At 39.4% G+C, this 17346-nt stretch overlaps 1 protein-coding gene across 1 annotated transcript in view; it reads left to right on the plus strand.

Annotated features, from left to right (window-relative positions):
* The first annotated feature begins 8535 nt into the window (after nt 1-8535).
* LOC131068346 (uncharacterized) overlaps nt 8536-17346 on the plus strand; it is a 54511-nt gene continuing 45700 nt past the window's right edge. Inside the window, exon 1 of the mRNA XM_058003532.2 lies at nt 8536-9113. Coding sequence (XP_057859515.1) covers nt 8664-9113 — 450 coding nt within the window. The 5' untranslated portion in view covers nt 8536-8663. The remainder of the gene's footprint in view (nt 9114-17346) is intronic.

A 17346-nucleotide genomic window follows, 5' to 3' on the forward strand; every position in this document is an offset into this window, starting at 1 on the left:
CTTGGAATCAGAGCATGAGAAATAAATATTAATGTAGGATCCACGTGGCACAACTTGCTTGAATTGTCCATTGAACACAATCCCTTCAGACAAGTTCACATGCATGATTGCATACGCCAACATCATAATAAGCAAATACAAATGGAAACTGTGGCATCAATGATGATAATGTAAACATCACACATCATAGCTGTGTTGGGAGTCCACCTTATTTGACCATTGATGCCAGTCAATAAAAGGTTAAAGTTTTTCGAATTTGAAAAATCTTTCCTCCAGTGACCCCTTCAAGCCGAGAGGGAAGGGCGAGAAGAAGTAGCAGAGGGCTTATCCATGAGGGAGACATTTAGAACACTCTCCATGCATGAGGGAGGTAACACTAAGAGGTAAGGAGTTGGAATTCCTCCAACATCTCAGGCCCTGAACTAGTAGCCCTTGGGCCGCAAGAGCATCAACAACCTCATTGCTTTCTCTATATACATGATTGATGCCGAAGAAGTCTAACCCAAAGATGAGCTTGAGAATATCTCTATGAATACCTTCAATTGACCAGTTGAGTCTGTTCAACCCTTTGATGACATCAATTATAATTTTAGAGTCTCCCTCAATGACAATTGACCTGATGCCAATGGAGAGGGAAATGCAGACACCCCAAGCCAAGGCCATAGCTTCAGTTTGATTGCTGAAGTGGCCATTCAGGTTTCCTGCATAGGTAGCAACAAGTGCCCCATTGTGAGTTTTGATAATTCCTCCCCCCACGGTCAGGCCATGTCTGGCAGCACCATCAAAATTGAGTTTCAATCAACCAAGGTTTGGGGGGGACCACTTGGTATTTTGTCTGAGGAGTTGCTTGGAGTTATCAGTGTGAGAAAAGGAGTGAGGGAGGTTCCAATAGAGAGCAACCTCCCAGTCCCTATTGGAGGGCGGATTAGGCGACTTCTTAACCAAGGTGACAAAGATTTTCTCCAGAATGAGTTTGACAAAACAAGCGAAGACAGTTTCCATAAAGGCTTCCTTATCCTTGAAGATCTTGTTGTTCTTTTCTTTCCAAATGTTCTCGTCGAGGTGCAAAGGAATCTGCAACCAAAGTTGTTGAACCAACGGTTTGAAAATGGGGCCCCTCCACTCTTGCAACAACTATATCATATTTTCATTCATGGTCCAACAAAGGTTAAACTTGTGGTGGACCATACCCCAGAGGGATTTGGCAAAGGCACAATGAAGGAAGAGGTGGGGGGAATTTTCCTCATCTATTTTGCAAAGAACACATGTGTTAGGGAACTGAAACCCATGCTTGGCCAAGTTATCTTGGGTGAGAATTTTGTTATGGAGAGTAGTCCATCAGAAAAAAATTGATCTTGGGGATAAGGTGGGGGTTTCAAACCTTATTCCACCATTCTTGACAATCGGGATCCCAAAGAAGGTTGTGGTAAGCAATTTTAATAGAGAACTCCCTAGTGGGATTCCATTTCCAAATAAATTTGTCCTCCCTCGGGAAAAGTGGGAGTCTAGTCATATCGAGCTTGTTCTGCAACTCCCAAGCAATAGGCAACAGATGGGGTTGATTATGGCAGAAAGCAAAAATATCCTTCTAGGTGCTATTGGAGAAGTAATTGTGCACCCAATGACCAAAGGAATCCATGGCGATACCACAAATCCTTTTGAGAGAAGGGGAGGAAATCAAAGGTTTATCCCCCAGCCAACAATCTTCCCAAAAACTGATGTTTCTACCATTTCCAATGAGCCACTTCATTCCATGAGAAATATAATATATGCATTTAAGAATGTTATTCCACATTTTGGATCCTCTTGGGAGTCCCTCCTCATTCAGAACCAAATGAAAGCTTCCTTATCCAAGGTGTTTAGCCCGCATAATTTGACTCCAGTCAGTATCTTGGCAAATTAACTTCCGAGTTGTTTTAGTCATAAGAGCCTTATTAAAGTGGGAAATTTTGTGGATCCCCAACCCACCATTGATTTTAGGGTAGCAAACTTTATCCCAACTAACAAGAGCAAGCCTTCTTTTATCTTCCATGTCCATCCAAAGGAATTTTCTTTGAATTTTTCAAGCTTGTTAGTCATGGAGGCAAAGATTTTGAATATGGAAAGGAAGTACACCGATATCACCTGCAAGGAGGAGGCCATCAATTGGAGCTTCCCAACACTACTGAGAAATATTCCCTTCCGCCCTGCCAGCTTCTTTTGTATTCTCTCAAGAATGGAAACCCAAAAGGTGTCAGATACTTCCTTGACAATAAGTGGTAACCCAAGGTAGGTTCCAGGAAGGGAGGCAACTTGATAGCCCATAATACCCCTAATTTAGCTTGAATTTTATCAACGGTGTGGAAGAAATAGATATTGCCTTTATCATAATTAATATGTTGTCCCAAGGCATTTGCATAAAGGTTGAGGAAGGATTTCCATCCCTTGGCCTCAACAATCGAGGATGACCCAAAAAGTATTATGTCATCAACAAATTGCTGCAAGATACTAGGGGGGTACAACAAAGGTAGGTTTGATACCCATAAGCGTTCCCTTGTTGATGAGTGAGCTGAAATTCCTAGCCAAGACCTCTGCTAGAATAATAAAGAGGTAGGGGGAGAAAGGGTCACCCTAACGAAGTCCACGGGATGCCTCGAAGAGTCTCCAAGGGGTACCATTAATCAGGACAAAGTAATTGACAATAGTAATACATTCCCTGACGAGGTTTAGCAGCTTGACCCCTACAACAAACTTTTGGAGGACTTGAAATAAAAAAATCCAAATCACTCTATCACAAGCCTTGGAGATGTCAAGATTCAAAACCATGATAGGCTTATGACTTTTGTCCATTGAGTGTATGATTTCATGAGTGGAGAAGACAACATCTAGGATTTGTTTACCAGGGACAAAACCCTTTTGACTTGGACTTATTAGAGTATCCAAAAAAGGCTTGAGTCTGTTAACCAAGACTTTGGAGAAGATCTTATAGAGAGTGTTGCAAACGTTGATGGGTCTGAAATATTTGAGAAGGGTTAGCTCTTAAGTTTTTGGGATCAAAGCAATGAAGGTGTTGTTTAACTTCTTGACCAGTTTGCCAGATCTAAATAAATCCTTAGTGGTAAGAACCACATCGGCACCAACCACATCCCAGAAGTCCTAAAAGAAAGCCAGAGGGAAACCATCAGGGCTTGGTGCTTTGAAAGCCCTAATGGAGAAAACAATAGTCCTCACCTCATCATCAGTGATCGGGACCATTATGAGATCATTATCTTCCCTCGTGAGGGGTGAGGGTAGGCATTGGAGGAGGGACTCATTGAAGATATGACACATAGTCTTGTTATCATCCATAGATAATTTAGAGAAGTAATCAGAAGCTAGGCTCCCTAGACCATCATCTTCTTTAATTTCCTGGTTCTGATCATTCCTTAGGCAGGAAATGTGGTTTCTTCTCCTGTGAATACTAGTCGATCTATGGAAGAAAGCAGTATTTTTGTCACCTTCCTTAAACCATTGAACCTTGGATTTCTGTTTCTAGAATAATTCCTCCTTTGTTGAGTTTTCCTTCCATTTCCTCCTTAGAATTGCCTCTTCACGATGTGTGGATTCAAGGAGGTCTCCTTTGTCGATTTGCTTCTGGATGGCTGATAGTTTGGTATTTAAATCCTTTTTTTGAACAAAAATATCCCCAAAGGTAGTTTTGTTCCATCCTCTCACATTTCTTCTGATTAAGTCTAGTTTCTGAGCCACACGAAACATTGGTGTGCTAGAGACACGAGTGTTCCACCGATGTTTTATACAATCCTTGAACTTAGGATGAGTAGTCCACATAATTTCATATCAAAAGGGGTAACCCCCCTTGACACGTTGGGGTGGACACACTAGAAGAAGGGGATTGTGGTAAAATAGTTCTGGGAAGAGCAGAAAGCTTCACATTAAAACCAATACCCCAGTTGCCAGAGATAAGGAATCTATCCAATCTAACTTGTATAAGGTTCTCCCCCTTCCTAAGATTAGACTAGATGAATATTTGACCAAGTCCACATCAAGCATCCCATTCCTGTTAATTAAATTTGTCAGATCAGTCATGTTGTCAGAGTATTCCTGAAGTCCCCCAAGCTTTTCAGAAGGGAAAAGAGGAGAGTTAAAGTCCCCCACAAACACCCAATGAGAATTAGTGTCATTTTGGACAAGACAAGAAATGTCTTTCCAAAGAGACAGTCGATCCATTCTGATGTTGGGGGCGTAAACATTAATGAGGAACCATGAACCATTATTGGAAGAAAGTCTAGAAGCAAGAAAGTTGGCAAAATAGGAAATCGGGCTGCCATAAAACCGCAAGGGGTCCCACATAGCGACCAAACCACCAGAAGCCCTAGTGGCATTGGTAATGAAAAAATGAGAACTTGGCCATATTTTGCTAGCAATGTTAGCAAAGGAGGTGTTGGTCATTTTGACCTCCTGTAGTAGAAGGACCTCAACCTTATTCTCTAAAATATAATTCTTCAGGGTGTATTTCTTTTGGGGTTTTTGAGGCCCCGCATAATCCATGAAATAATTTTCATTTCTTACCTTTGATTGACATCCCCAAGGTCCTCCATTTGTCATTGGTGACTTCCCTTGCTTCTGCCGAGAGAGTCTCTATGATGGGCGACCCATCTTTGGTTCAGTCCCAACATTAGTCTTCATATTTCTTGTTTCACGCATTTACATAATCCAACCATCATCACCAGGGAGGGGGCAACCATTGGAGGACACACTAGGAGAGGAGAAGATTTTAGAAGAAGTGGGGGGGTCCAACACACCCATCTCATCACTTGAAGGGATTCTCAAGTGCAAAGTCTTTGGGGGGGGGGGGGGTCGCATCAACCCCAATACAATCAAGGTTGAGGACTTGTTAGCAATCTCCCCTTCCTCTAAAGGAATTGTTCATTTAGAAGGAGTGGAGGTTAGCCTCTCTGAATAACAGAGCCCTTGGGTCATTATAGTAGTCTCCTGAGGAGGCATCCCAATGTCCAAGTCTGGTGAGGCGTTGGGGGTACCATCACTCGCCTTGGGAGGGGAGAGAATGAGTCTATTGATGCTCTCCTTAAAGGGGTAGTCCTCACAATCAGTCTTAAGACACACCGTAATAACGAGTTCCTCTCTAACCACAGGTTCTTTGAGCTTGAGGGGCTTAGGCTCCAGGGCCTTACGATAAGAGATTATGTGGCCCATCTTGTGACATTTTTGACATAAGAGAGTGGCGTTTTCATAGACCAAAGCCCAAGTCTAGCTTCCCAACTTAGACTCGAGGATAGTGAAATTAGGAAGATTCTTACTAACCATAGCGAGAATATAAAAGCGTGCATACACCAGTTTGGATTTGGGTCTGGTAATCTCGTCCATAGCCACAAAGTGCCCAAAAGTATTTCCAATCCACTTGAAGATCGATTTATCCCAATATTCCAGAGGGAGTCCTAGAAGGCGGACCCAAACAGGAGAAGATTTATGAAGGTTAGTAGCCGGGTCAAAACCAGCCTTCCACTTGTAGAGAGAGAGAGGTTACTTTAGAACCGTAAAATTGCACCCCTTTACAATTTCGAATGCATTTGGGTCTTCACTTTAGTGTTTGCATCCCTTGGCCTGATTGAAGACCTGGTTATGCTTGTACACATCACAAATGCCATAAAACTCATAATGCACCTCATCAAGCACCTTAAGCCTACCCCAAAATAGGGCAGGATCATGGCACCACGCTATGGTCCACCTTTATTTGGAGCCCCTCAAAACCCATTTTCACATTTAAAATTTGAGCAAGAATCCCCTCTCTATATCGGTTCATGTCAGGAAATTAATTCATTTCATTTTCTCAATTTGCAAGTATATAAAGACGATTTCCCCTCACATTTGGCATAACACAAGCATCCATAAATTAGAAAGAACACACATACAACATCAAGCAATCAAGCATTCAAGAGAATTTGAGCATTTTCAATCTTCCTTCAATCCTTGGAACAACAATAAAGTCAAGATTCAAGCATTGAAGTGGAGATTTACATCCTATTCCATGAAACCCTAATTCCATGTGGAGGCAAGCAAAACTTCACAAGGAGGTATCATTATTTAATTTTCAATCATAATTCAACATCTCCCTCAAAAGGAGATCCTTTCCTTTTAGTCATTTCAATTATCTTTATTTCAATTTCATGGTTAATTCCAAAATAGGGGTTTGACCTATGGCAAGTCCATGTTCCCAACCTTTTCCCTCTTCTTTTTCAGTGTGCAGGAAACAGGTACAGAGTTGTACTCTTCAGAATAAGCTTCATTCACATAGACAAATCAACCCTTTTGGGCATGTGAAAAGTTCGCAGGACTATTTTGATGTGCCACGGTCCCGACTTTTTAGGAGCTTTTTTGAGGGTCAAATCTGACTTGGCTTATACCGCTCAAATCCAAGTGCACACGAAAATCCCGCATCTGTAGCTCACCATTTTCTCAGTTTTACCTTCATTTTTCATCACTTTACCTTAATTCAATATTTTAACTTACAAAAGAGAGGAAAAATCCCACAAAAAATTAATCAATCAATTTAGTATCTAGTCCTTAATCCGATTTATTACTGAATCTAGTGGATTCCCTTCCTTCTTTTGAATGTAAAGGTATTTAAGCAAAATTGATTTGGTGATTTCTACATTCTATGTTGCAAATTGCCAAATCAAATTTCCCCCCTTTACAGTTACTCTTGCCATAAGTCCAACAACCAAAAAGTACCATAACTACATCCTCCTCAGTTGTGAACTTAAATAGGAAAAGAGCACCAGGCATATCACTAACAGAGACACTTTGCTTGAGCCTCCATTTGGCCAAGGTCCATTTCCGGACCATCTCGATAGTGGGTTGAAGAGAGAAAAAAATTCCCACCAAAGTATTACTCATGTTGAGAATAATGCGGTCCATTACTGTATTAGGGAGCTCAATAACCGTTCCTTCCTCAGTTTGTACAAAAACAGGGACAAAGTTGGGGTCCACCCCACCTTGTGGATTTCCCACAAGCACATTCTTCCATCCTTTAAAAATTAAGCCATCGTCAGGGGTCCCCAAAACATTAAACTCATCATGAGCAATAGACTCCTTGTAGTTAGGGATGGAATCCCTGGGCTTATCTAGAGAGAACACGGTTTCAGGATCATTAGCAATCACTTCCTTCACCAGTGGAGCAACTGGCTATTCATCGACGGCAAGGGAACCTGTCTTAATCCCTACATGAATCTTTTCATCCATAAGAGCAGGAGGATCAATGATAGACACTGCCACCGCAGTAGAGTCTAGCGACAGATCAATTGGCGAGAGATCCTAGCCCCCACCCTTGACAACCACCATGAATGAAAAAAATTCAAAAATCAAAAAGCTTGTAGAGAGGGAAGTTGCAGAGCGAGATTCTTTGAAATAGGACTAGCCCAAAACCATTTATTAACAATGTTATACTAGAATAAAACCCTAATTTTTGTTTTATAGAACTTTTCATGCTTTTAGGGCTTCTTTAAATTATTGGTGCTTGAAAGGGATTTAAAAATGATTGGCGCTTGAATTGGAGCTTCCAATATGATTATATCAATCTTGAAAATTTTCATGGATTATACATTAGCACCCTTTATTCATTCCTCAAAGCTTCAAATGATTATCAAAACTTCTTCAACTTATGAATTAATTTTCAAAACTTTATTATTCATTCACTTTGTTATTGAATCAACTTTGAGTCCATTGCTTTTTTATTTCAGTGTTTGTCGGTGTGAAATTTGGTTCCAAGAATTGCAGTTGGTTCTGACAATGGTTCAAAAAATTAAGTTGTCAGCTGTCTTCAATCTTTGTTAAGCCTTTATTAGAACTTAGTTTGATCATGGAAACCTTTATGGCCTCTAACAAGATCGTGAAAAATTATAAAATTGCCCACAAAGCATTTTAGTGATAACTTAAGTGCATGGGTCTTATTTTTTATTTTTTATTTTTTTCACATGTTGTAAAAAGGATGCCAGGCTCTAATATATTTGGACAACCTCCTCAAATGTCGACATAGGTTTTGAATCTTTCTTTAAGAGATGGGAAATTAAGAAAAGTATTTTTAAAGGCTTTACAAAATGATTTTGCATATTTAGAGACCTCAAATTTGACTAAGAAAAATATTTTATGAATATCTTAATTCTTAGAGACATGATAACACCAACATATTTAGTAACTAGGAGATAACTCTTAGGGTCATAAACTTGATTGAATTTGGACAAAGACATGAAAAATGAGATTCACATCTATACAAAATTGTGCTATTTATCACTATATAAATATACAAAAATATTTCCTCAAAATTAACACACAATTGAATGGGAACTGACATAAGAATGCACCATTAAATTATGATGTATATACAAAATAAAAATTAAATCTTTTCCATTAATTTTGATATAATTTTATGCTCACCAAAATGATACCTTTAAAGATACAACCATAAAATTACTCCCAAAAGAGAACAAAATGAAAAAGAAAAAAATATGTGCAAACATATATTGAAAGAAAATACATAATCTATTGGTAAAAACACACGTTGCGTTTCATTTTCAAATGAGCGTTGTGGTATGCATACAGAGTGGCAGGTTTTGAAATAGCGAAGGCTTTTTCATTCAGTAACCTAGGGTTCCTCTGCATCCTCATCAATGGCGGAGCCATCTCCTCATTTTGTCTCCGACGAGATTACAATGGAGAAAGAGGAGGAGGAAGAGAAAGAGGAGGTGGAGGATGAGGAGGAGCAGGAGCAGGATAGGGAGGCGAAAATAGGGCAAGTTAACAGACTCATCCAGCGATTATCCCGCGAGAAAGTCCCAATACGTGTTCACGACATTAAGATAAAAGGTAACACAAAGACGAAAGATTGTGTGTTGGAAGGCGAGCTGGAGGAACTAAGGAACGCAGGGACGATGCAGGAGCTGGTGCAGGCGGCCACGCGTGCCAATGCCCGCCTCCACAGGCTGGGAATCTTCCAATCCGCCACCATCACCCTCGACGCTGGACCCCCTGATCTTCCCGACACCGCCAATGTCATCGTGGAGGTTGAAGAAGACACCAGCCCTTTCACTGGTGACATCGGCGTTTTCACTAAACCCCAGGTATTTCGATACTTCAATTTCCTAACGCCAACTCAACACCATACAAATACTTTTCAGTGCTACATAAATATCTTTTAAAATACAAATGCATACAATTTCAGCAGTCTTTAATGTGGCATAAAGCTAGCAATGCCGTCACTGACACGCTGAAGCAAAACAATGCAAAGAAACTAAATTAACCCATAGTCGATAAAAACAACATAAAGCTCACAACGCAAACCTTTTTTAACTATTCTAGCTCATAAATGGGAAATGAAACTAACAGAAAGAAAACCCGAAATGCAAAGTAGCTGATTGTTTTCCTTTTTGTTAAATAAGGAATGTTGGATTAGAGAATGTAACTGTTGATTTCTTAAATCACGCAAACACCGAATTCAATTTTTCTAATAATAATTCAACGAAATTCTAGATGTGATCTAATTGAGACGCAACCAATGGTGGTCTCCTAATATTGCAAAACTGAAATAAAAGAGATTTGCCAATTTTCTGAAAGGTACATTCCTCTTAGTCTTAACAATTATTATACTGACCTTCAGAAGTCCCAGGAGAGTTGGAGCACTAACTGAAATTTTGGAGTCTAATGGCCGTGTGATAGATTAAGGTAGGAAGGTGTTTGTGATCCATGTCTTGATGTATAGAAGCTGCTCAACCACATCCTATCCAATGTATGAGCAGATGGTCCTAGATCAGTGAGGAGGATTGGTCGAAAAAAGCTTCCATGATAACCCTTATGCTCTAATGTCCCCTAATGGGATATTCCTATATTTTTGCCCAAGCACCTTGTAAATGCACAGGTCTGCTGTTTATTTCAATCTGATCTGCTGCCTATACTCAGATATAGGTGTGTATGAGAATCCTTTCTATTCCATCAGGTTGAGTATGATTAATTGCTGTTGTTTGGATATAGTTTGGTGAAGATTTTTGGTTATGTTTCAAATATGTTATTTTTAATTAAAAATTCTGAAAGGGACATTACAGTGGTATCAAAGTACCTTTCTAGCTAGCCCGTGAGTGTGTGGTGGTGTAGGTTCATACAAATAAGTGATAGAGAAATCAGATACCTGTGAAGGGAGAAGAGAAAAGAATATATCGGTGATAGGAGTTAAATGGCATTCAAAGCCAAAATTTTAAAACGAGTATAGATAGAACCCTTTAATAAAGAATTGATGAGATATCATGTTTGTTGGTGTTGGAAATAAGCCACACCCGGACCGACGATGGACTGGTCCAAGAGGGGCCAGTAGCTCAGTGGTAGAGCACTCTAGCAGTGTATGGAAGGTCCTAGGTTCGAGTCCTAGCTGGTCCATGTCTCAACAACGTTGAATATATTGACCTGGATCCAACCATCCGTTGGGACATGACTTTTACTCAGTATGGTGAGTTTCAAAGAAATGGGTAGGGGAGAAGAAGATTTGAGGAGCAGCCTTGAAGAGAGGGTTTTGGAATGGAACGATGGGATAGAGATGACATGAGGGATTTGAATAAAAGAAGCCATTATGACTTCATAAGAAGAGGGAGAAAAGAAGAGGGAGATTCAGATTTCACTAAGGAGATTGAGGAGTAGGAGCCAAAAGAATCATTCTTGAAAGAGGGAGAGCTTAAGTCAGTGGAACCTGAAATAATGAAGAGTATGCTAGAGCCAGAACCACAAGAGAAGGTCAAGCAAGAAGTGATGTTGTAGAGGAGGAACAAGAGGACACCTCAATTAAAGAAGGTAGTGAGGTCCAAGATCACACAACATTGTCATTGACGAAGAGCCGGTATTGCTTGTTGAAGATGTGTCAGTAATTACAAATGATGTCCAAGAGACATCCACCTAATTTTCAGGTATGGAATTATTTGCACTTACTATAATGACAATTTGCAATGTATGGGAATGATTGGACCATGTAATGATGATTTGCAAGATATTTCATATTAGTTATGCTGCTGTGAAGAATGATTTGACTTTGAATGACCCCCATGAAGAGGAATTGCAAGTTGATCATTAAAAACCTAATGATATCGGAGAGATGAAGGTTATAACCTATAGCTTGGGGCATGGGGATCTTTTTATTCAGGATCAAGGACATTCATGTGCAATGGTGTGGGATATAGGAGAGTATGTCTTTGATGGAGTTACTCTCATTGTCACTTGTAGATTTTCCATCTTTTACATGTTGACAAAATAATAATTAAGCTTGATCATGAGCAAGCTTGAGGTATGTGGTGACTTATATTTTGGGACTAACATGTTGAGGTATTCGCCTAATGACATCTCACAAGTTGATTGGATGCTTGATGGAGTTTTGAAAAACAATAGAGAGTTGCTCAAAATGGGCCACACATTTTCCAATCCCTTTGCTCTTTCGGCAATTGTTGACACGAGGGAATGGAACTCCATGATGATGCATGTTGGCTACATAGATGTTGATCGGGAAACATTAAAATTGCTTTGCTCCAAGATCATTGAGCTTGTTGATTGGTTAGTTTTTTGACATGAAAAGGAGACTTGTGGTTCACACATGATAGATCTAGGAGAGGCCAACATGGACACTAAAGGACAATGGATGCATTCCCCAAGTTGTCACTTCATTACACTTAAAGATGAAATGGAGATAGTCACCTTGGGAAGTTTGATGCTAGATGAAGGTCAGCAAAATGGGTGTCATTTTGATGTTCAAGATTTTGTGACTAAGCTTGGTACGGTGTTGTGGGTTTTGAGCTACAAGCAAATTGGATGATTCATGAAGATTGAGACCCCCAAGAATGAGACACCCCAAATGCCAAGCATCATGGAAGCAGAGTGATTTGTTGCCATTTCGGGTGAACATGTGATATGCAAAGACTTCTATGTGGAGTTTCAATTGGCAACAAGAACCTTATTCAAAGGTTAGTCATTTATCAAAGGCTATACTTGGTCTAACTTGGACCGGCAGTGTGTGAAACTTGATTTTTTAAGGCTATTGTTGAGCAGAGAATATCATCATGAGTTTTGGCACCATGGTGTTTTCATTGAAAGATTCTAGGGAGAGTCTGTTGTATGATAGGGTAGCATAGCATGAGTAGAATGGGATAATTGATCTCCAACAAAGCAAGGTGGTTGAGTTATGATAAGATGGTATTGTTATATCACGACAGGGGCATTCCTAGGATAGCGATGAACCTAATTTCCAATCCTAATATTATTGTCATCATTGTTAACAGCACCTTATTACTTCATTGGTGTTCACACAAGTGGTTTTGCAAGGATTCCCAACTATGGTGAAGAGCAATTTATAGTTGGTAGCTTCTAATGAGGTGTTCTCAGTTTGTGTGTGGCTGTTTACCACTCCTATAGTGATTAGATGGCTAATTTTTGCATAGGTTGCTATGGAGGTGTAATGTCCCCTTCCAATATTTGTCCTAGAATTATAATTATAACAAATTAGTGTTAGGGTTACTCTTAACTAAGTAAGATTTATGATACTTCTTACTAGGAAGATCAACATATTTCAACATAACTATTATGCTTAGATTCAATGATTGCAACTAATCAACATTTAGCTTTTTTAATACATTTGATAACTATTATATTTAATCCCCAATCCCTACTTCTAACCTAATCCTCAACCCTACCAAGGATGGGGACTAACCATGTTAGGGTGCTACAAACTATCCTTCACAAATAGCGCCTTTATCTGATGTAATACATGCCCATTCCACCGCAGGTCTTATCTTTTGCCCTTGTATGATGTAGCGTGGTCCGTTCCACCGCAGGACTTACCTATCTTGCGAGGTATTTGTAAGAACCTCAAAAGGCCCTCAATTGAGACAACTAACGTTTTGCTGAACCTGTTGTGTTTCAAGTGTGTTCTTTGCAAATAATGACAATTTTGACAATCTTAAGCACAAAAAGCAACTAATGGTATTTGCTGGAAATCAATTTATATTCAACAACACTGATCAAACCCTCATTACATCCGTTCATCATTTATTTAATACTCAAATAAAAATACAACAAGCTAGAGAAGAACTGATAAATACCAGTATATTCTGTTAAAACCCTTATTTTCCTATTGCTGGTCATGCACAGATTTTATGACAGCAAGCTGCAATTTATTTTAAACTGACCCGAAATACTTGCACATAGCCCGATGGAAAGACATTGGCAAGGCATCCCTTCTGGCATTTGTTTCGGAATTTTTGGACTCCTCCTTAGCAAAAATCGTACCCTTTCAAGGAAGAAAGGTATGGCAGATCAGCAAGCTGTACATGCACAAAACCCCCATCTGTCACACACTTATTCCTTCCTCTGTTTTGACTCTGCGGCTGCAATCAATCTTTTTCATAAAAATTAATAAACCCCTTTCCAATCTGTCCAATCTTGGTTTTTGGATAAAACCAACTGAAAGAGCAAGATCAGCTGATATTTCACAACCTCTGATGCTGTTGCACAAGAATCCCACGTTTTCCTGTACCGATACCTCTGATCACTGCAGAAGAGTCTTCTGCTGAAACCTTAGGCCAAAAATCCTCTCAGAGCTCCAAACAAAAATATCAAAACTTAGCATAATGAAAAGAAGACCTAAAATCTTCTTTAATCTTCTCCATTTAGGGTTGGCGCGATTCCCAAGAAGGGTGCGACTTGGCCTTTAATGATGTTTTAACTTTTATTATTTATTTTTGACTATTGAAGTGTCAAAAATAAATCATCTTCCCTTTAATATAAAAACTGGCCCCATCTGATGAGAAATAGACCCTCACTTAAGTTATAACTTAAAGTGACTTTTTAAAACTTTAAAACATTAAAGTTCGCCATTTAATATTTAATTAAAAATAATTAAATATTAATCTCTCTCTAAGTATTCATCAGAAATGCCTGTAGTCTGAACTGGAGACTGCCAAACCATAATCTGTCCTTGCCCAACCTACTGGCTATAAATAGCAGGACTGCTAAAAATAGAAAGTATCTCAAACGGAGTCTTGGAGACCTCAAACAAAGACCAGACCTGGAGTGCTTGCTCTGAAGGTGGTGAATCAAACTCTAGAGGACCCTCTACCCAACCTCATCAGCCTACGAGGGTCAGTGATAGGCTAATCTACTCAGCTGACAGATGTCAACTAGAAGGGGACATCACAGTATTAATATTGCCTCTCCCTAACATTCCTACATTCGCACATTCAATCCTTATGAGGGGCAATAGGAAAGATTAAAGAATGTATATGAAATTAAGCATGACTGTCATATAAATCTGAAGTCCAGTATTATGCATATATTCAAGGACCACTATATATATATATATATATATATATATTTTTGAATCTACGGTGTTTTCCATTTCTTATTTTATCCCCATCTCCCCCTTTCCTTAAGTGAACCTTCATGAGAGGGAGAGGTCACACCATTTCATCATAAATGCCCTTTGGCAAGAGACAAAACCTTTCACCATTAGCATCCTTTGAAAGAGTGCCACTCTTCATTATTTCCTCCTTCTGAAAGGGACACAACCTTTCACAATCAGATCTGCACTTCTTATTTAAATGATAAATCAGATCTGCACTTCCGATTCCCAATTATCCCACCTTCCAATGAGTTCCCTTCTCCCTTTTATACCTCATATTTGGGGGAGTCACAACTTATCATTTCATGCCTTTTGACCATTCATTAACTTTAATCAAATTTTAATTATATTCTTTTATATTTTAATTTTTTTTTTTATTGTTTTGTATCTTAATTTTATCTTTATTATTTATTATTAAATTATATTTCAAAGTGGGGACATTACAGGAGGGCAATCATAGCATTGATAAGGAAGAACAAGTGGCTACAATAGCTTGCCACCATAGTAGATGGATACATGGAATGCAACAACTTCTACATCATGGGGGAATTCACTTTGAAGTTTGAAGTTGAATCCCAAGAGAGAGGTGGTAGAACTTTCAGGCACTGAAGAAGGAGATTGTAGAGTTGCCATAACTCTATGGATGAAAGATCATTTGATGCCACTCACAATCTCCTCCAAAGGTAAGATGCTTAAGGAAGAACAAGTGGCTACAATAGCTTGCCAACATAGTAGATGGATACATGGAATGCAACAACTTCTACATCATGGGGCATTTCACTTTGAAGTTGAATCCCAAGAGAGAGGTGGTAGAACTTTCAGGCTCCGAAGAAGAAGATTGTAGAGTTGTCATTGCTCTATGGATGAAAGATCATTTGATGCCACTCACAATCTCCTCCAAAGGTAAGATGCTTGACCCAAATGGTATTTTGTCATGCTCAATATTACACTTCTAAGCTTGACCAAAGGGAATAAATGTTAAATGATTTTTTTTGGTTGAGGAATATCAATTTGACATAGTTGGGATGAGTATTGGTTGCAATAGATATGAGTCAAGGGCCATTTGGAGAATGGTTCCAGAATTTGTATCTGTTACTGTCAACATCTCTATTAATTCCCACAGTTTTATAGCAGCCAAAGAAGAACTTCCAGTCACATGATGATATTTCCAGATCACTTTCAGTGTTGAGGTTTTGGCAGGTTGATATCTAACCATTACATTTCTGATTTTGAGTGAAGAAATGCAGTATTACATGGATGTTTTTGGGAAGATCATCTTGCCTCATGCTGTGTGTAAAATTTCACATCCCTTGGGAATATTAAGTGCCAATAGTCTAGCTGATATATCACTGTTTGAAGGGAGATTTCAAGCCAAATATGACTGTGACAGCTACCTTCCAGTATATATATAATCTGATATGAATTATCTTTGAAGTGGCAAAGCTTGGGGCATCATTTGAACAGTCTTTGGCGTTCAAGGTGAACATCATAGTTGACAGACATTGGCCACATTTTGTCGAAAGGTATATTATAGAGATAAAGTTCAAGGGAAATGAGTCCATACATGTGCATTCAATCACATAAAACTGAGTGATCTTTAGTTTGATGCTGCTGTTGGAAAATTTTCAAGCATCGTATGGTTGTTTTCAGTGTTTCTGTTGCTGTTTTTTGCAAGAGATTTTCAGTGTTGTAGCAATTGTACCATTTTAATACTGTTGATTTTTAGGGTTTTTGATATTGAACTGCCATTTTAAAAATATATCCAACTGCCAGATTGCAGATTTTTGGAAAACTTTCATGAACCATGCTATTTGTGAAAGGGTTCAGCCATTGGAGCTGCAGAGGACAATTGCTTCAGCTACTGCACTGCTGTTTTGGATGAGATTTGGGATAAGTTTTGGTTGTTGCAACTTGATTCCACCGTGTATGTAAGCTAAGTGGTCCAAACTCATAAGGGTTCCAACCTATAGTATGAGGATAGCATCCACTAGGACTCAAGGGATTTATCATCATACTCATCTGGAGATTAGAGTGGCACAACAAAAATATGGTGGCCAATGCATAGAGAAGCGTTTGGTCTAATGGGAGTTTGTGGATCATCAACATATGGATAATTGGTTGTCTTATTACTTTCCGAGCCGAATATGGAAAGGTACAAGATCCAGATTACATGGGCATTATAGTGGGATTCATGATATTGGCATGGAGACACTTGATCATTCGAATTTGCATAAGACTCATTGGCAGAAGATGATCATCTAACAAGTATAGAATTTTGGCTCTATGAACTCTACATCATGATTTAACTCACTAGCACAAAGATACCCGAGCATTCCAATTCGCATTGCTTGAGAACAATCAATCTTGGGGAGGGAGGATTTGTCATGTGCCCTTTTGCAAAAATCAGACGAAATACTTCTTGCTCAAGGAGACATAGAAGATAGGGGGTTGGAATTGCTACCTAAGTCATGCTAGAGAGATGTCTAAGATTAGAGATCTAAACTATCGCTTGAATCATGCCTGAGAGTTGTCGGAGATTGGGGATTGAAGTTATTGCTCAATGCATGCCAAGAACCTATTTGAGGTTGGGGAATGGGGTTGCTACTCGATGCATGCCAAGGACACGGAGATATCGATGATGAAGGGTCGGGAGTACGGCTTGACTCATTCTTGGGAGACGTCGAAGATTGAAGATTGAGACTATGGCTTGACTCAAGCCCAAGAGGTGTCAAAGTTTGGGGATTGAGGTCGTTGCCCAATGCATGTCAAGAACGTATTGGAGTAGGGATCAAGGTTGTTTCATCAAGGTTGTTTCTTGATGCAAGCCAAGAGCTTGTCGTAGGTTGGGGATTGGGAGTGTTGCACAAAGTATGCCAAGGAGCTATTAGAGGTTAGGGATTGGGGTCATTGCCCAACACATGCCAAGGACA

Source organism: Cryptomeria japonica, chromosome 11 (assembly GCF_030272615.1).
Source record: "Cryptomeria japonica chromosome 11, Sugi_1.0, whole genome shotgun sequence".
In the NCBI taxonomy this organism is placed as follows: Eukaryota; Viridiplantae; Streptophyta; class Pinopsida; order Cupressales; family Cupressaceae; genus Cryptomeria; species Cryptomeria japonica.